Below are 21,407 nucleotides of genomic sequence, written 5' to 3'. Positions count from 1 at the left end.
CTGAAGCTGAAAAAAAGATTTCTTACCCTTTGCGACAGCATGGATGGATTGGAAAATATTATGCTAAGTGAAATAAGCCAGTCAGAGAAAGACAAATACCACATGATCTCACTCATATGTGGAATCTAATGATCATAATAAACTGACGAACAAAACGGGCTCAAAGGCATAAACACATGGAACAGGTTGACCTAGCTCAGAGAGGGATGAGATAGGAAGAGACTAACCAGGGAATTCATATGCATGTGTGCATAGCCAATGGACACAAATAGTAGTGTGGTGAAGGCTTGGGTTGGGGTTGGAGTTGGGGTTGGGGCTGGGGCTGGCAGGAGGGCAGCTAAGTGGGGAGAAATGGGGGACATCAGTAGTACTGTCAACAATAAAAAAAAAAATCAATTTTGTTCCTCCTTAAATTACTGTATCATTTCTGGCCTTCATAATTCCACTTTTTTTGTTTTTTGAAAGAATTCTCTTCCCTTGGTCTTAATTATCTCTCTGCTTACATGGTCCTTAACCCACTGCAAATGGCATAATTATTCTCCTGAATCTAGTTTCCCGAAATCATACTGTATGAATATTAAGTAATAATAGCTGACATTTAAAGAACACTTTCAGACATTCTTTCAAATGCCTTACTTGCATTAATTCATTTACGCATCACAATAAATCTTTCCTTCTCCACTCGCCCCATCTCCTCTCCTCTCCAAAGGAACAAAGATTAAGTACCTTGTGGCACATCTAGGATTTGATCCCAGCAGTCTAACTCCATGATTTTCAATGTGAGGACACACTAATTTTTAGTCAGTGATCATCTTTATAAAACTGTGTGTGGTGCTTCCTTATTTACTTACTTGGCCTTCACACACCGTACCTTTCAGGTTGTTCTTTAGCAGCCAGTGTTCCCCATATTCTTCTTGTGGCCTCTTCTCTCTGACCCCCGGAAATCCACTTCTATGCCTTGAGCCATAACCTCTGAAATCCACTTCTCAAACATGGCCCTCACTTGGCAGTAACAAACTCTCAAAAGCAAACCCTAACATTTGGATCCTAAAACTCAATAAAAATCAACAATTTCCTTCAAACCCATCCTGTTCTCTCTCTTGACCTTTTCTTCCACCGTTGTTCAGGTTTATTCCTGACCCTCTTGCTCCTTCACGGCCGCCTGGTGCCCAGTTGTGCCCTAACTCCCATGCTGCCTGCACCCACGGCTTCATTCTCATGCCCATTCACCTTATCACCACACTTCATTTTCCAGATGGATTGTCAAAATCGGCTCCTGGCCATGTTCCCCAGTCCACCTCTAACATGACCGCCCAAACGGATCTGCATGCTGTCTGGACTGATTCATCATCGAAAGCCTGTAATAGCTCCCATTCATTGCTAAATTACAAAAACTTCTTAACCTACCCTTCAAGACTATCTATGAGCTACACTTAAATAGCGATTTTTGAGCTGCTTCTTTCATGTTACATCTTTTTATGCTCCAGCTCAAGATTACCTGCTGTTTCTCAAACATACTCTTTTCTGGCTTCTGTTTTTGTTCACGCATCCTTCGCATAAACAAAACCTTACTCAACCTCAAATGTCCATGTCAAAAGTCGTCCATCTCAGCTCACCTTACTGATTCTCTCATGAACAGATGTGCTTCTCGCCCCCTTCCTCCGCTTTTCTTTTGTACTTACCACACCTAACTTATTACAGCTCTTTATACAGTGGCCTTTTCTGTCACATCCTCCAGAGGATCTGTGGACCTCTAGTCTGCAAGCACTGTATTTTAGTCATTTCTGCACCCTCCTCTTTTTCCCCTCACCAAAGGCAATCACACTGCCTTGGCTCCACACATGTTTCTGAATTAAATCAGTGAAAAGAAAGAAAAACCCTTTCCTCACCCTCAGAGCATGATGTTTTTATCCTACACTGCTTCTCCCATTCAAGCAGCCCACCCCGCTCTCAGCTCTCCCAGACTGCACTCACCCTGTGCAGACATACTGTGTGATAAGCATTACTCAGTGGTAGGTGCAGACAGCATTTCCCCCCAATGACTCACTGTTAGGGAAGGGATTTATCACAGTTTCTGGGGAACTCTGAAACAGATCCTCCCACCCAATCAGCTCTGACTAGTGCTGTCACAAGGTGAACATTCCCAACAGTGACATGTCTCTCCTGGTAAAATAGGAACATGGACTAAAGAGAACTGCTTTAAAATGAGTTCTCCCATAGATAGGGAAGAGCCTACAGACACTGGAGAGGCAGAAACACAGGTATGAATCACTCCCCACTTTACACACAGGACACAGTCACATGGAGTCCTGATATTAAGACTTGCAGGTTGAATGCTGGAAACTTCCTCTTATTAAGAAAAATTTACAACAGAAGTAGAAGTAGACAAAACAATACAATGAGCTTCCCTGTACTTCTCACTGAGATTCAAAAATTATCAACTCATAGCCAATCATATCCATTTACACTCCCACTGCTATTAGTATTTTTTATTGTTGACACTGTTACAGAGGTCCCCATTGCCCTCCCTCTGCCCCTCAAACACTATTATTTTTAGCTAACAACTTCATTGAGATATAATTCACATACAGTGCAATTCAACCATTTAAACTATACTGTTCAATGGTTTTTAGTGTATTTAAGGTTAGCACCTACCACCACAATTTCAAAACATCTTCATCACTCAAAAAAGAAACCCTGTACCCATTAAGTTACCCCCCATTTACTCCCACCTAGGTAACCACAAATCCACTTTCTGTCTCTATAGATGTGGCTATTCTGGACATTTCATATAAATGGAATCATTCAATATGTGGTCTTTTATGACTGGCTTCTTCCAGGTAGCATGTTTTCATGGTCCATTCGTGTTGTAGCAATATCAGTACTTCATTCCTTTTTATTGCCAAGTAATATTCCATTGTATAAATGGGCCACTTTTATCCATTCATCAGTAGGTGAACATGTAAGTTCTTTCCACTTTTTGACTATTATGAATAATTCTGCCATAAGTATTAGTGTATAAGTTTTTGTGTTGACAGGTGTCTTCACTTTTCTTGGGTACGTACTAAGGAGTGGAACTGGTGGCTCTAATGGCAACATCATGTTTAAGCTTTACAGAAACTATAGACTCATTCCACAGTGACTATATGTTTCTATCAGCAACACATGCACATTCCAGTTTCTCCACATACTCCCCCGCCTGCACCTGTATTGCTCACCTTCTCGACTGCAGCCATCCTCGGAACGTGAAGCGGTACCTCACTGTGGCTCTGAATGCACTGCTTTGAGGCAGAGCAGTTTCTCAAGGGTGCCCTGACCATCTGCTATCTTCTTTGGAGAAATGTCTATTCAGATCCTTCACCCATTTTTCAACTGGTTATTATTATTATCATTGAACTGTATGAATTCTTTATTCTAGACAGGAGTTCTTTAATGGGATATATGATTTGCAGAACTTTTCTCCCATTCTGTATGTTGTTTTTTCACTTTCTTGATGGCATCCTTTGGCACAGAAAAAATTAAAATTTTGATGATATCCAATTTATCTATTTTTTCTTTTGTTTCTTGTGCTTTTAGTGTCACATCTAAGAAACTGTTGCCTAATCCAAGGTCATAAACAATGACATCTATATTTTCTTTTAAAATTTAACAGTTTTAGCTCTTACACTTAAGTCTTTGTTCCAGTTTAATTTTTGCATATGGTATGATGTGGATATCAAGTTGTCTTAGCACCATTTGTTCAAAGCAGATCAAGATACAAAAAATTTCCAACACACCAGAAGGTTCTTCCATGACCCTCCCTAGTATATACTTCCACTGCCCCTGCAAACATCCATTCACTCACTTATTCCACCAATCAGACATCTCCCCCCTCCCAGGATCAGCCTTTTCTCCAAGGATCCCTGGTCCCTTTTATTCAAGAATGGTGTTAGAAGCCAAGACCTGAGTGCTAGGTGCTTGTTGCTGATAGAGTGTCACTGCTTCTAGGCCCCTCAGCTGACAGAGCCTTGGAGGCAGATGTGTGTACTCTGGCCCATGTATACACACACATCTGTAAACACTTCGGGATGTAGCCAGCTTCAGTATGTATATGAAGCAGAACATGAGTTCATACTGATGTCTCCAGCTCTGACCCATCCCCATGTGGATCACCTCCACCCCTGCTTATATGGAACGTCCCTCCAGCAGTGAGATACCTGGATCGGCCACATGGCTATGTAGTGTTCTGCCCCAGCACACAGCACAGAAGAGTCGGCACTGCTGATCTGAACCCCAGTGCTCCTCCATTTCATCCTGCCACCTTGCTTTGTTCCTCTCCACTGTACTTCAGGCCACCTGAAATGCTTACTTTCTGTTTTCTCTTCCATGACAACAGGAACTTTTACTGGTGGGTCCCCAGCCCCTAAAACTGCCTTGAACAAAGTAAGTGCTGAATAAACAAACTTTATTCAGTAACTTGAACAAAGTGCTCAATAAATATTATTGAATAATTGAATTATTAAATAAATGAAAAATCTTTATGCTTATTACAATTAAGCAGGTCTCAGTCAGGCCTTTCCTATCCAGCGATACATTATTTAGCCTTGAGATACTGTATCTACTTCAACCAAATTATAATTGTACTGCACTGGCTGGTTGGAGCATTGTCCTGTGCACCAAAAAGGCTGTCAGTTCGATTCCCAGTCAGTCAGGGCACATACCTAGTTTGCCAGTTCAATCCCCAGTTGGAACTCATACAGGTGGCAACCAATCAATGTTTCACTCTCACATCAATGTCTCTCTCTCTCTCTCTCTCAAAATAAAAAAATGAAACAAAAATATTTTAAAAAAACAATAAAAACATATCCTCAGGTGAGGATTTTAAAAAACTATAATTGTAGAATATAACTTATCGACTTTTCACCAATTCAACTGACTTCCCTCAACTGCTTCAACTATAACCACCTAACTGAAACAGCGAACTATCGCAAATCACAGCCTCTGCTTTCCTTAAGGCCTGACTTGAACCACCCTCCCCACCTCTTTTCCCCCTCCCCCAAACCTAAACCTCCTGGACACTGCCAATCTCATTTAAATTTCCTAGACACTTTTGATTCCAGCTACCTATGATAAATATTCTTTTCACACTTGTTAAGAACATGAACAACATAATCATCATCATGAATTCAAATCACAGAGCTAAATGAAGAATTATATAAAAATTAAGCTACTGATTTTAAATTCACCTTCCAAAAGAACTGAAGGCATGTAAAATAATTTTTGGAAAATGTACACACATTTGCTCTCTGCTCCTCAGTGTAGAAGCCTGAGGTTTAAGAACAAAGACTAATAGGAAACATATGGAAAAGATCAGTAACAAGATGAAATCTTGGCCCAAATACAGTCTGCCATGTTTTACATAGCAGTGTCTCAAATAATAAATGAGATTTTTTCAATACTGCCAAAGTATCACTTGAAATACTGTACACTTTTTAAAAATCTGAAGTATAACAAAATAAGTAGTGCAAATTCTTTGTAAAAACCTAATGGACACAGTATTTTGAAGGGAAAGAAAAAGCAAAACGGATTCCAGGATTAACTCTACCTTTAGTTTGTATACGCCTGAAAGAGTAGCCCAAAGAATGAACTCAAAGTTCACTGCCAAGAGATACAAGTTAACTCTCTCTTTAAAATATGAAAACGTTAGTATAAAAATAGAGCATTTAGGCAGTCAATTGCTACTCTTCAGGAGAGAAGTTCAGTAAATCAGAATATGTTCTACATCTGCAAAATAAAGGCAATAGTAACTGGTCGGAAGAAGTTCCTAATTCCATCTTATCCAATACTACGAAAGTATTTTTTGTACTACTAAAAACAGGCAAATCAGAGCTATACCTTCTAAAGGCAAAACACTGAATTCTATACACCAAGAGATTAATTTTTATTTTGAAAGTTATTATTATATTTGGGAGGAAGGTGATAGCTGATAGAAAAGATATAATTCTTTGTATGAGAAAGTTAATAAATCTAATTGTGTCACCAGTGACAATTTCATTTAAAAAATTAATTAGATGTGAAATACTGTGTTCCTAACCCTAGTTCATGTCTTGATGAAAGGAAACACTGGCATGAACACAGGGAATCAGACAAGCAAGGTCTCCAGATGATTCCTAGTTCCACCTTAAATTGCTGAGACACTGTGCTCTGTGTCACAATGGACCTTAATTTGAAGAATTCCTTGGCATGAAAATGAAAATAAAAACAGTAATCAGTACATGCTGTTTCATTTAGCTCTGTCTGCCTTTCATATTAGAGGAAATTCTTGCCACACCTCAAACCGAACTTAAGGGGAAAGAAAGAAGTAAGCCACGTACATCTGACCAAGAACACAAGCATCTTATTCTGAACCCACAAAGTTTGGGATAATGAGAGGAAGCACATCATTTTAATTCAGCCCAAGTGTTCCCAGGCCGAGTATATATTTCCTAAAACTGCTGCAGTGATGCAAAGGACAGCCCCATTTGAGCACAGTTACTCTGGATTTTTAAGAGACTGAGTTAGAGAAAAGTTAGGAATTTCTGATTCACTTACAGGATTCGCAAATTCATCACCCCTGAAAACTAAAGCAAACTCAACAGGTATGATGACAAAATAATTTTCAATTTTTAAAGAAAGTATTCCTACTGTTAAAAATAAAAAAGTATGTTTGATTTGTTTAACATTAAAATAGATTACAGCCATCATAAAAGCACAATTTTTGGAAGCAGTATCTGGTAAAAGCTACATTAAAACGTTGATTAGCCAAATTATTCAGGGAAAGAAGTATTATAGTAAATTTAATTTTCTAACTTAAGATCTACCCAATAAATAATCTTTGTTTATATATTTTTTGTTTTGAAAGAAAGATTCTTAGGTTAATGGAATAATCTTCTGTCTCTTTCTGTCTCTCAACTTTAAATGACAAAAACCGGACAAATGCCTTTGAGCCATACATCTGAGCAGTGCTAGATTTTCCAATGGTAAGGAAGATGGGTATTCGTACAAATTTCACTGGAAATGTTCGCAAAATTTCTCCACTGACCAAATCCCTGGTATAAAAATGTGGTGTGTTTTTTTCATTTGCCTCTTTCTCAAAGGGAAGATATGAGTGTTCTATCTAGTACTGAAGGATCTAGTTTCTTTGGTTAGTCAGTATTTAAATATATTATGGCTAAAAATAATTTTGAAGCTTTCATATTTTTAATAGCAAAAGTCTTACTTCCTAGGCCTTGGGTGTAATAGTAATGGCATGCTAATTCTACAAGTTTAAATTTAAAACTGCTTTAAAAAAATTCTGAACCATATACTACTACTTGGTTTCTTATATTCTAGTTTCTGTGGCATACCAAGAAAACAATTAAGTCTATTTTAAAAGAGTAAAATCCTGTGCGGATTTCCAATAACTAAATTTTCAAGAACAAAGTTCTATCTCAGTTTAATCAGAACTTTACTGATGAAAGCCCGAGTGCTTTTTCCAAGTTAGAGAAATGTTATGACATAGAACCTTTGGTCATAGAATGTTATGACCAAAAAATGAAAGATTCACATTAATGGATAATTTTTAAAACTGGTAACTTGTATTTTACTTTCTTTTACATTTGTTATTTTTCTGCCATACAATGTAAAAGGAAAAAATACAGTATACTGTGATGGAGACACATTCAATAGACAAGAGAAAAGCCACATTCTCTGTGACTATTCATTTAAAGTGAATCACTGTGATGAAATAAATGCCTAGAAATAACCAACATTAGTAGTGATAAGCATTGTTAATGAGATGGAATTATCAATTTATTAATCCAATCATTCATTCAAAAAAAATTTCAGGAGTCATGTAACGTGAACTGTACTAGATTCTGTAAAAAATTAGTGGTCAGGAAATGAGATGATAGACAGTGAGTTATAATGTTTTGCTATAAATTATCCTATAGGAAACAAGGCATAAATTGTAGAACATAAAAGGTCAAAAGTAATAAGGATATACTTAGTAAATGAGTGGGAAGAGATGAGCTGAATGAAAATTTGAATGAAAAGAAATGAGGGATCATCGTAATGGAAACTGTTACAGGCGAGGCTGAAGGGCCAGAGGAGCAGAGCCCAGCGGGTGTGCCCGGGGACGGGAGGGCTGCGCACCAGAAGGCTACGCAAACAGTCGCGAGGCCAGCACAGGGCCACGGCCTGCAAGGGACAAGGACAATGACGGGCTTGACTCAGAAGAGAAACGCTTCACTTAGGTGCCCAAGGAGACCAAAAGCACACAGCACTAAGAACCCTTTATTTCCAGAGGCCCTGTCAGCATAAGGTCTTGATTCCAGGTCGAAGGTATGCAATTAGGATCAAAAGCATCATCTAGGTCTTCTTTTTCCCAACTTATCATAATTACTGAACAACAAAACTGTGACTTCAATGCTCAAATGTAAGGTTACTAATTGATGATTGCTTATGTTCTTCTTTTTCTCCACTTTACTGAATTTACTGGGGTGACACTGGTTAGCAAAATTACACAGACAGGTTTCCGGTGCACAGCTCCACAGCACGTCATCTGCTCCCTCTCCTGCAAGTCAAGTCTCTGTCCGTCACCATTTACGCCCTATACCTTCTCTCCCTATCCCCTTCCTCCCTCGCCGCAGTCACCACACTGTTGTCCGTGTCCATGAGCTTTTTCTTTTTTTTTTGCTTTTTTGTTCTATGTCTCCACCCACTTAACACAAAATTTAGAGTTCTGATGAGCAACACTCTTTTCAAAGTTCAGCTGTGTAACAGTAAGCTTCTGAGACCCCACACAGCTGCTTATCTCTGCCTCTGCTTCTACTTTCATCTTTCTGGGACACAGCAACCTTACAGAACCCCAATTCCATGGTCCAGTGAGACTGTCAGGAAGTATGATAAATACTTAAAAAAGTTAATATGCTATACGATAATGTGTATAATAAAATATTATGAATTTAATACGTAAGTTATCAACTAGTGGATAAAATGTTTAGGCTGTTCTATATCCATTCCTGTTAACATCCAAATGCCTGGGCCAAATAATGACTATATACATGAAGACTTCCCTGTCTCCACCAAGAGGGTTAAGCCGCCACCTCCCACAGCGCTGGTGCCTCTGCTGTAAACTGTACTTCCCTCGCCTAAGAACATGGTTCGCTGTGTTGTCTCTCATCCACTCAACTGCATGCTCTTTACAGAAGGGACCACATCTTCACACCTTCTTCAGGTCTGTGCTCCCCACCAAGGACACTAACCCTGCACATAATTCAAGACATTCATTAACTGAAGTAACCCAACGAAACTAGTAAGCACTAACAGTTGAGAGGCGCTCTCCTAAGCACGTTCACACACAATATCCGGTATAAGTCACTAACTACAGCAGGTGAGACAGGACTCCCAATCAGATCCAATGGGAGTCCCTCCGCCCCCCAGTCTAAGTCAGCTGACACTGAACACCCCCCTCTGGAATAAGACCACACCACGGCCCTTCTCTGTCCTACTTCATGCATGAATACTGCTGTGTGAAGATCATGGCTCAACTATATTAATGAATTAAATTAGGTGTTCAGTCCCAGAGCATAAATTCCTTAGGTCAGAATTCAGGCCCTACAGATTTTGGTCCAGATTGGATGTAACAGTTTTATTTTGCTCCTTCAAAGTTAACCACCAGTTTCCCAACATCCCACCCTTTGTTGCTTATATATTTTTGCTCATCTCTTATATCTGGAAATCTTCCCTATCTCCATCTATGAGCAACCTAATATTCTTTCACAGTCTTGTTTAAACGTCACATCCTCCATGAATCCCACAGATAAGAAGGAACAACAGATGGAATCTATTTAGATTTTCAAAAAGAAACTTTATGAGTTTCAAAATCACAGACTGTTTAAAAGATCAAACCATTTCTATTTTGACATTTTCACAGATAGGGATAAGATTTTTAATGAAAATATATATTTAATGATTGTTTGACCTTATTTTCTTGATAAAAATAAGATGCACGGTCATCATCCAAAATCAACAGGGAATTGAGGTTTTAGAGGCTTGTCTAGGAGAAAGGGAAGAGAGCTCCTGGGTAGATGTTTCTGGGCAGCATTTGAATTGTCATGAATTTAAAGTTCAACCAGTCGGCTTTGTCCTGGTTTTCATGTTCAGCTGCCCGATTCAGGCCAAAAGTAGACGGAGAACTAAAGCAACCAGAAGAGTAAGAGGGTGTAAGGGCTCAGAAAGTTCACAGCACGCGCAAAGGAGTGATGACAGGGTGCACTATGGGGTCTCGGTTGGTAAGAAGGAACAGTGTCCTGGGAGGGATGGATAAGGGGCAATGAGAAAACAGGAGGCTCGATGTATTTTAGGTCCTACTGAAACTGAACAATCATTTCAGTCAGAGTTGCTACACAGAGTAAGTTATAAAAACAGGAGACGGTGAACAGAGCACTAGTAATGGCAGGCCCTAGTGCGGACGCCCAGAAAGGACTGGAATGCGAGGAAGACCAGAAGAAACGTAACAAAGCAGAGGGACCAAGGGCCTCTAACTCCGCGTGAATAACTGCGCCATTTCCCAAATGCACAACATTTGCCTTCTATCAGGTTTCAGTTTCTAATACGAAAAGAAACAAAAATCTAAGATATTGGGGTCTACAGCAGCCTTTCTAAAATGAGGATCTACCAGAGAAAATTATTTAAGTAACTATTTCCTCAATTATCCCAATGATGAAAATGGCTAGTGCCATTCTACATGAATAGGAGATGGCTCAATTTAATGCATACAATAGTATGTTAGGACATTAATTTTCTCATAAAGCCCTGGATGAGAACAGAGAAAAATGGACTTAAAATAAAATAGGTGTGATTCTTTTTTTTTACATATTTACTTCTGGATCACTTTAAATGGGCAAAGCACATCTCATATGCCCCTAACAACTACCAAGTGAGATAAGCAGCTAAGCAATTATTCTTACTTTATTGGTGAGGTAAGAGGCAGATCATCAGAAGTGACAGGACTCACTTAAGTCAAGGTTTTCAGGCTCCTGATCCAGTACACAATCTAGCATTCACTGTAGCTTCCAGTTTCAGCAGGAGTGCTGTGTCTTTCTCAAACTGGGCACTCCTTCCTTTATAACCCTGCCGCATACATACCCTGCCACTCAGAGCATACACATCTCCCTGATTCTCCACTACACCTAAACTCCTAGGATACAAGACAGAGTGTTTTTAATATCTGTATATACAGAACTTACCTCCAAAATATTAGTGGAAAGAAGGAAGCTAGGAAGATAAGAAAAACGAATAGAATAACCTGTTAGAAACTAAACCCTGGTAGAATGTAAGCACTGTATGTATTTTGGGATTTGAATTCGTTCTTCAAGTAGACTCAGAGATGAAATAAGTGGATTTTGAAAACTGCTTCATGGGGAAAAACTGAAGTCATGGTTAGGCTTGGACAAAAAACACAAAGAGGAAACAAGATAGCTATTTTTAATATCTCAAGCTCTCAAATAAAAGCAAGTGTTCCATGTTCTCCTAAAGGGCAGAAAAGAGCATGAGCAAACAAGGGCACATTTTTAGTTAATATTAAGAAAGAATCTCTTAAGATAAAAAAGCTAATGAAAACATAGGGTCTTATTCAAGGGACCAAACAGTCATTGAGAACCCCCAGCATTTACAGTAAAGGAAACACCAATTTTGGAGGTGAGAGACATCATGTTATCATTGCAAATCTATAGTCTAGTCAAGTAGCAAGACAAACTGAGATTCTCTTAAAAGATGGTAATTTAGTCCGGTTCAATGCAATATGTGACTTTAAAGACAAAACCTCCTTACTGCTACTTAAACATTAATTTTTTTAAACCAGCCCCCAAACCCCTCCCCTCTGACAGCTAGTCTATTCCATATATCCACGCCTCTGGACCTACTTTTTTTTTTTGACATTTCATTTTTTATTTTTAAATTTATCTTTATTGTGGAAAGTATTACAGATGTCTGCCTTTGGACCTATTTTGTTCATCAGTTTATTTTGTTCATTAGATCCCACATATAAGTGAGATCATATGGTATTTTTCTCTGGCTGGCTTATTTCACTTAGCATAACACTCTCCAGATCCATCCATGCTGTTGCAAAGGTAAGAGTTCCTTCTTTTTATGGATAAGTAATACTCCATGGTGTGAATGTACCACTGCTTTTTATCCACTCATCTACGGGTGGGCACTTGGGCTACTTTAATTTTGGCTTGAGCACTGTCCATTCATTCTGAACATTCTTTTATATATTTCAATACAGATACAGATATTGTGTGTTACACGTATATAAAATTTTTCTAACTTTCACTCACTTTTCCCACACGTTTCCTTTCTCCTCGCAACAGGACGAGAGACTATGGGCTGTCTAGGTCCAGTGTGTGTCCTTGTCTTCCTTCTGGGAGGCAGAGCGTATTGCCAATATGAAAGCTATCAATGGGAGGAAGACTATGACCAAGCACCAGAGGATGATTACCAACCAGAATTCCGTCTTCATCAACATGTGGACTATGGAGTGCCTTTTCATCAGCATACTTTAGGCTGTGCCAGTGAATGCTTCTGTCCACCTAACTTTCCGTCATCAATGTACTGTGATCATCGTAAACTCCAGAGGATCCCAAATATTCCGGTACACATTCAGCAAGTCTATCTTCAGTTCAATGAAATTGAGGCTGTGACTGCAGATTCATTCATCAATGCAACTCATCTTAAAGAAATCAATCTGAGCAACAACAAAATTAAATCTCAAAAAATTGATCACGGAGTGTTTGCTAAGTTGTCAAATCTACTACAACTTCACCTACAGCATAACAATTTAGAAGAATTTCCATTTCCTCTTCCCAGGTCTTTGGAAAGACTTCTTCTTGGTTACAACAAGATCTCCAGACTGCAGACAAATGCCATGGATGGACTAGTAAACTTGACCATGCTTGATCTCTGTTATAATCATCTTGGCGATTCTGTGCTACGAGAAAAAAGCCTTGCCAAAATGGAAAAGTTAATGCAGCTCAGCCTGTGCCATAACAGATTAGAATCGATGCCCCCGGGCCTGCCGCCTTCGCTCATGTACCTGTCTTTAGAAAGCAATTCCATTTCTTCTATACCGGAAAGTTACTTCAGCGGGCTTCCAAAACTGCATGTTTTAAGGATGTCTCACAACAAGCTACAAGACATTCCATATAATATTTTTAATCTTTCCAGCCTTATAGAGCTCAATGTGGGACACAATAAACTGAAGCAAGCATTCTATATTCCAAGAAACTTAGAACACCTGTACCTAGAAAGTAATGAAATTGAAAGTATGCAAAATTTCATTGTTTTTTAAAGACGAAATCTTTACAAATCTATACTTTTTACACTGTTGAAAATGGGTGCTTTAAAGTTAGCTAGGAAAATGGCAGAAATTGGTCCCCGAGAAAGGTGTGCTACAAAGTTCATAGCCTTTTCTATTAAGTTTTATCACCCTGAACATTGAGAAATAGTACTGTGGAGTATATAAAGAAATATGAGTATCTTGAGTAGTGTGGCTAGGAAAATGGCAGAAATTAGCCCCAGAGGACGGTATAAAGTTTACAGTTTTATCTATTAAATTCTGTCAACCTGAACATTGAGAAATAGTACTATAGAGTATATGAAGAAATAAGGGTATTCTGAGTAGCAGGACTATAGGAGATTTTCATTTCTTTCTTTTTGAGACTGTTTCTACTAAGAATTTATTACTTTAGTAATTTATTTATTATTTAAATTACTAAATTTCCAATGAAATCACTTATTTTGATAATATAAAATTAATTTATAGTTTTATTGTCATTTTATTATTTGATTAATGTAAAAATAATTAAACCTAATTCCACTTATAAGTATTTTAATTAATAAAACTATATCTATATAACATTTTAATAAAATCCAATATAAAATGATGAATGTAATATAGCAGGATTAATTTTTTAATTTATATTTTTCAGATATCAATGTTACAGTGATGTGTCCATCTGTTGACCCACTATTTTACCACCATTTAACATACATTCGTGTGGACCAAAATAAACTAAAAGAGCCAATAAGCTCATACATTTTCCTCTGCTTCCCTCATATACACAGTATTTATTATGGTGAACAAAGAAGCATTAATGGTCAAACAATACAACTGAAGACCCAAGTTTTAGGGAGATTTCAAGATGATGCTGATAGTGAAGATCATGATGATCATCATGAAGGCTCAGAAGAAGAAGGAACAGAAGAAAACGCTGACCCTCACTATTATGGAAGTCAGGAATGGCAAGAAACTATATAGGTATACATTTATGACTTCACAAAACTTAGAGCTCACAATAATATACAAAGAATTATGTGTTAGTATAAGATCAAATACTTGAATCTAAGGTGTTGCTAACGTCTTCACCATTACATAGGATCAGAACTTACTCAAAATGATACATCTTTAGAAATATAAATTAGAATGACAAGTGGAAATCAAAAACTAAACTTTAAACATAAAAATGTTATCATGTTGAGAAAAAGTAAGTATGCCATTTCTATTAACAGTAATTATTCTAAGAATGATGAAAAAAGTAGCATTAGAAGCTTTGAATTACTATGAGGATTGTTTAAATGCCAACAGGTTACACTCCTGTAACAGGCAGCCATTCACTTAAGGAACAGATTATTATCTTTGACCTGATCTCCAGAAAAGCTTTCACACTTGTAGTTGAGATTTCATCACCATAACTGAATCCATCCCCTGGCCCTACCACTTAGTGCTTAAGATGATGCTTTGACTTTCAAAAGATGCCATCCTCCTAAGGACCCCAGGCATGGAGAATCATGAAATCAATGAATCCTGTTTTTCCCTCAGAGCATCAAAGCAACAAAATTTTAAACAATGTTTCGATAACTAAAAACCACCAAAATTATCTCATCACAATCTATATTTAGCAAATTTTAGCAATTGTCCAAAACAGTCTCAACTGTGTTCCATTTTAACTGGAATAAATGTTTTTATAGCAAATTCACTAGAGAAAGGTTTCTTTGCTTTAGTTACATGAAGATTTGCTAATAAATAACTGCTTACTTCACAAGGTTAAGTTAATGTTAGCACAAGAAAGTATATCAACATTATTAAACACTTCTATTTTTCTAGCATTATTAATTAGAAACATATATGCATATCAGCCAATGTTTATTTACATAGTGTTAAAGTTGAATAAAGTTCCTTAAAATTTGGACAGATTTGACAGTCTCTTTAAAACCTTAAAATCACATATTACTTAATCTATCATTTTAAAGTATTTTAAGTATACCTTATAATAAAGATGATCTACCTGCTGTGATGAACGTTCTTGATTTATCAGGCTAACATGTCATAGAATTCCTCAGAGAAGGAATAAACATATATCTGGGGCTGCCTATGTAGAAAACCCAAAGAACAAACAACAACAATTTGGACAATACGCAAAGACCAGACATGTAAAACTATATTTTAGAAGCCGTTTTCAAGTGGCAATTCTTTTTTCTGGAAATGACAGTTTAAATGAAGCCTCTAACGCTCTTTATATCTTTAAGTTATTAGCATTTAGCAGAAACAGTACCAACCTGTCCCCAAGGTAAGCACAACAATCCAAAATGAACAAAGACAACAGTCCATTCTTTCCTTTAATAATGTTCATGAAATCATTTGGTGTGTAGGGCTTAGCAATGAGAGGTCAAGAAATGGAGTACCTATGTAGGACTATGACATCATAAGGTACAGATGTGAGGGTAAAGGTCAGAGCAAAATGCTAGTGATGTGGGTAAAGCCTACTTTCAACAGAGGTAAAAAAATTTAAGGACCACCTACCCCTTTACTGAAATTTTTAAAAACAGGGTTATAAATTTAAAAATTTATTATGAGTTAATACGTGGAAAATACTGTAGGTGTTTTAGGACATAAGAAATATTAGAGTATTTCTTACCTAGAATAATTTCAAAGTTACAACAGAGGAGCCATCACAGAAATGTAAATCAAAACCACAATGGGATAGCCTTTCACACTCACAGGAAGGCTATCATCAAAAAGACAAATACTAAGCATTAGCAAGGAGGTGGGAAAAGAGGAACCTTCCTGCACCACTGGTAGGGATATCAAATGGTGAAGCTGCTTGAGAAAGCAGTCTGGCAGATCCTCAAAAATTTTGAGTCACCATGACAGAGCAATTTCACTCCTAGGTACATACCCAAGAGAAATGAACACATATGTTCACACAAAAACATGTACAAAAATTACAGAAATGTTCATAGCAGTATTATCCATTAACAGACAGAAAGCACACAAATGTCCATCAGCTGGTAAATCTGAGCGCAATAGGGAAACGAGGAATAGAGAGCTGAACAAACTGCAGCAATTGACAGCAGATACAGGTCACCTCCCTAGAAATAACATGGAGGCCTCAGTTGTATTTCAGCTCCAGGCCAGAAAAGCAGCAGAACCAGGTGGGCGACACCAGGACCAACTACAATGACTGATGCCCCTGTCCTGACACCGACCAGGGAGTGGAGACCATGACCCTGGAGGAGCACACCTAGGGAACTGATGAATACTCTGTTGAAGCCTTCCCGAGACCTCCCCTAAGATTCCTGCCTGCAAGAGATAAAGCCTCAAGACAAAGGACCCAGCTCGAGATCTCCCTCTGGGGAGCAGCCCCCCTTCCCTTTCCCTCCCTTCCCCCCTCTTCTTCCCCATGGCCACGCGTCTCCTAAGCTCTAAGGGACCCCAAGCAATGGGCAGGCTGGTCCCCCGACCCTGTTCCCAAGGCCCCCTTCCCTCCGACTTCCCAGAGAGCTGGGGCAGCCAGCCCAGGCTCTCCTGTCGCTTCTCCTACGCTGAGCCCTTGCTGTTTACGCCCTCAGCTTGAATAAACGTTCCCTCAGTCACCTGGACTCGTGCTGTGAAATTTTTCCTCACGAAGTCAAGAACCCGCACACTACCGGCTGCTGGGCAGACCCGCCAAGGGCCAGGCCCCCTTTCCGGTAACAAATTGATGAACAAAATGTGGTATATCCACACAATGAATTATTATTCAGCCAAAAGAAGGAATGAAGTAATAATACAAACTGCAATAGAGACAAACCATGAAAATACTATGCTGGTTGTTTTTGAAGGCTGTTCCTGACTTTTCAGAAAGGTGGAAACCATTCTTTCTGGACAGTCGAAACTGGGACAATAGTAGTTTGAGTCATGGTAAATAATACTTCTGCATATATAACTTTCAACAATTAAAACAATCAAGTAACAGGAGAGTCCATTAGTCAGACAATGAAGAATTGAAATGGTATGAAATATGCTCAGTTTTAATTTAGTAAGAAATCTGTATTTTAAGAAAAAATAAAATTAAAGCCTATTATAAAAAATATATGCTATGCTAGTGAAGTCAGTCAGAGAAGAACACCTATTGTATCATTCCTTTTACATGAAATGTCCAGAACAGGCAAATCTATAGAGACAGAGGGAGATTACTGGCTGCCTGGGGCTAGGAGGAAGGGGAACAGAGGGAGAGTGGGGAGTGACTGATAATGGGTAGGTTTCTTTTGGGGTGATAAAAATATTCTAAAATTGAATGTGATGATAGTTGTACAAGTCTGAAAATACTAAAGACTATTTATAACAGGAAAGAAAAGGATAAAAATTCATCTATTTTCATTACACTTCTAATATTAGTTACATTGGCTACAAGGCTGAACTGTGTGACCACTAACAAGTGAACCCAATCACACCATGAACCCAATGAACCCAAGCATAACTGATAAAACAAAAGCACAACATACATTTGCTTATAGAAAGGAAACAAAAATAAAGCGTATTTCATGAATTTGCTCACAATAATACTAGTTGAGAACGTTTAGCTTATTTAAATATTGCCTGAAACACGATAAACACTTTGCCTTTATTCCTTAAGCTGGAGCCACCAAAGTAAAACAGAGACGTATGCATATCACATAGCACACTTAACCAACTCCATGGGAACAAAATAGAAGAAATAAACCTTGTCTCTTCTGCATATTTTTACTATTGCAGAGAATTCAAAAGATCCCTAGAACTAAAACCCTCGTTTCCTGATTCCAAGTCTGTTTTTTCTAAATCTTAGAAATAAAGTATAACAGCAGCTGGAAACAAAATTAAATCACAGGAGCTAAAAATCCAAAGTTTCTTTCATGTTCTAATTGCCTAATAAATACAATTATGCCTACCAAAATAATATCACAGAATCATGAACATTTCTGTCATTACAACCTAAGTATGTTGCAAATTCACTGTATGGAGATTTCTATACTAAGAAAAATTAAACTCACAAATATGATACATTTTTAACATGAACCCTCCCTTATATTGAGTCATAATTCCCTCCCTTTAAATGTCACTCTTTACTTTGAGAAGTGCTGGGTTCTCACCTGTATTTCAGTTGACCAAATGACTGGGCTTCAGGCATAAGCACGAGATCTAAGATGGAGATTCAAACCATAGATTTTCCATAAAATCTTAGAATACTGTATTTAAAGGGTCTATAAATATCTGGCAATTCAGTGATTCTCAACAGGGGTGACTATACCCTCCAGGGGACATTGGGCAATGCCTTGAGACAATTCTGGTTCTCATGCTGGGGGAAGAGTGGATGGAGGAGTGCTACTGGTATCCAGTGAACAGACGGCAGTGATGCTGCTAAATGTCCTATAGAGCACATGACAGGCCCTACCAAAACAATTATCTGGTCCAAAATGTCAACAGTGCTGAGGGTGAGAAATTGTAGGAACTAGATTCTAGTCTAAACAGATAAAGAAAATAAAACACAAAGAAGTTAACCTAACGAAGATCAAGGGAAGGTTAATGACAGAACAAAATGCTTACGTGTTCTGACCCCTAAATCACATGGCTTCCAATAAAGTGAGGAAGGAGAAAACAGGGAAGACTCGGCTTCTGGTTTTTGAAACACAATCCACTGTTAGTTGTATGTTCTCTGTCAGTAGAACTGAGCCTCCTCCCCCTCCAAAAAAAACACTCCTAGAAAACCCTTGTTTCCAAAACTCAATTCTATTCAAAACATTTTGGGTTGCCCACTGCTCAGAAACAACTAGGAGGTAGAACAAACTGCCCAATGGCACCCCTTCAACAGTATATAACCCCACAAAGATGCCAAAGATAATGCGACAGGGTTACCAGGGAGACCACCACAGAGAAAACTCACTCAGTTTCGGATAAATGCCTGCTCTTGAGTCTTAGACAACTTTCATCTTTTATTACGGTGCAGTGAAAGTGAAATAGCTTCATACTGGGATATAATAGCTCTTTGTAAAATAGAAAACAATCTAAATTCCAACGTATTTTATTCTTGGACCTGTACAGTAAAGAAGTTTACCCCAAAGAGAGGGCTGGGTTTTGCTGTTAGCTTCCAGGAAGTAATCAACATCTCTGTTTAGAGTTGGGGCCATCACGCCAGACCTTTAGGATGATGGAGCTAGTCATACCCGATATTGGGCTGGCAATGGTAGAAAGAGACAGAAAGACCATGTGATTTAGGATGGGCACTTTGGGTCATGTAGTATCAGTCAACCTGGATGCTGAGTTCAACCACATGGACACTCAGTCGATCATGTCAATGTAATAAAACTCCAATAAAAACTCTGAACAGCAAGGCTTGGTAGCACTCCTCTGGTTGGCAAAGTGTGCTGTCTCGCATCAATGCCCGGAATGCGTCCTGAGACAATGGGAGCTCTGCACCTTGGAACCCTCCCAGACTCTGCCCTATGTTTCTCTTCTTGGCTGATATTTATGTATATCCTTCCCTAATAAACCACAACTATAATGGTTTTATGTGAGTTCCATGAATCCTTCTAGCAAATTATCAAATATGACAGTGGTTTTGGGAACCCTCCCAAACTTGTAGCTGGAATAAGTGAGGATGGTCTTGGGGACTATGCCCTCAAACTTTGGCTAACTCTGGGCCAAGAAGATGGGTTTATTTACCAGTCCCAATCTGAGTATCTCTAGAATCTTGCCATGTGTAGACATTTCCCCTTCAATGTGGCTGTGACCTCTGACTTGCTTCTAACCATGGCAAAGGTGATGGCATATACATGACTATGTGTGCCTGATTGCTAAAAAGACTGTAACGTCCATCTTGCTGGAAGACTACCTCTCTTTCTAGCTGTAAAGAAGCATCCTGCCATTTTAGGAGCTGCCTGATGGAAGCCATGTTGCAAGAAACTAAGGGTGGCCCTCAGCCCACGTCCAGCAAGAAACTGAAGCTCTTAGTCCCATATTCTGCACAAAGCTGTGGCCAACAATCACACGGGCTCACACGTAAATCCTTTACTGTACTCAACTCCTGAAGTGAGGGTGGAGCCCCAGCAAACACCTTAATTGCAGCTTTCAGGTAAGATCCTGAAGCAAAGAACCAAGCAAAGCCATGCCTGGGACTCCTGGCCCACAGAAACTGTAACTAATAAATGTATGTTATTTCAAGCCACTAAAATTGTAATACATAACCAATACAATAAACAAGTAGTGGTATTCTTCAGAAATGGAACATTAGTGGGATTTTTTTTAATGAAAATAGGATCATATCACTCACTGGCTAAAAAAGAAAAAAAAAAACAAAGACCCTCACTCACTGGCTATAGAATAAAGCCCAAACCTTAGCAAGGTATAAAAAGGTATAAAACACTTTCCTTAACCTGACCTCTAGTCTCTCGTCTGATCTCTTAATCTGTGCCATCCCCTCACCACTTCTCTCCCTCCCCCTCCAAGCTCCAGCCATATACAACTAATAAATTTTCTCAGTTATTTACTTTCCCCCACCTATGTAATGCTCCCCTTCCTAGAATATCTCACCTTCTGCTACCATCCCCACTTGTCACGCATTTTCTCTACGTAAGTCAACGTGATGCAGCCTCCACAGCCTCACCCTCTCTCAGGCTATGCTAGAACCCTGCACATTTCTGGGTAGCAGGTTCCGCTGTGCATTCTATGCTTTATTTGCTGCCTTTCCTACTGATTTACAGACTATAAGTTGCTTGAGAGGAGAAACTGAGTTTTTCTTGTCTCTGCTTATTTTGTCTGTAGTTCTGGCAAAGAACTAGTGTTCCATAAAATATTACTAAATGAATAAATGCCAATAAAACTATATTCCTGGTCATAACTTTTCAAGGAAAGATATTATAACCCACTAAGTAATTTTTTGTAGTATGAAGTATCAAACTGTGTACACCATTAATAAAACTACCAATCTTTAAGATTCCCTAAATCTAACATTTAATATCCATCCAGTTCACTTCTCTACATTCTGTTAAACCTGCCACGCAACATGAAAACAAAGCATTATCTTCTGTTTCATTACTAAATATTTTCAAAG

The 21,407-nt window shown here is 38.5% G+C and overlaps 2 protein-coding genes across 4 annotated transcripts in view; one reads left to right on the top strand and one right to left on the bottom strand.

Annotated features, from left to right (window-relative positions):
* Nucleotides 1-21,407, bottom strand: part of CENPP (centromere protein P) — a 215,107-nt gene that overhangs the window by 129,599 nt on the left and 64,101 nt on the right. The gene's annotated exons all lie outside the window — the stretch shown is intronic.
* On the top strand, nucleotides 6,291-16,940 carry OMD (osteomodulin). Of its 2 annotated transcripts, none has more exons than XM_081150847.1 (4): nucleotides 6,291-6,617; nucleotides 12,375-13,325; nucleotides 13,992-14,320; nucleotides 16,456-16,940. In XM_081150847.1, the coding sequence occupies exons 2-3, from the start codon at nucleotides 12,386-12,388 to the stop codon at nucleotides 14,318-14,320; spliced, it is 1,269 nt and encodes a 422-aa protein (XP_081006973.1). In that variant the 5' UTR covers nucleotides 6,291-6,617; nucleotides 12,375-12,385; the 3' UTR covers nucleotides 16,456-16,940. The 2 variants fall into 2 exon arrangements, with proteins under 2 accessions (XP_081006973.1, XP_081006974.1); XM_081150848.1 differs by having other exon boundaries at nucleotides 6,319-6,617; nucleotides 16,467-16,523.

Source organism: Miniopterus schreibersii (genome assembly GCF_964146895.1).
Source record: "Miniopterus schreibersii genome assembly, chromosome: 11".
Classification (NCBI taxonomy): Eukaryota; Metazoa; Chordata; class Mammalia; order Chiroptera; family Miniopteridae; genus Miniopterus; species Miniopterus schreibersii.
The sequence above is the reverse complement of the archived record's forward strand: the minus strand, read 5'-3'. Positions and strand labels throughout refer to the sequence as shown.

What these genes read in the sequence shown, in the direction of transcription:
- OMD (XM_081150847.1), top strand. Translation starts at nt 12,386, where the DNA reads ATGGGCTGTCTAGGTCCAGTGTGTGTCCTTGTCTTCCTTCTGGGAGGC. An exon ending in AGAAAGTAATGAAATTGAAA is followed by an intron (nt 13,326 to 13,991) that starts GTATGCAAAATT and finishes TATATTTTTCAG; the next exon opens with ATATCAATGTTACAGTGATG.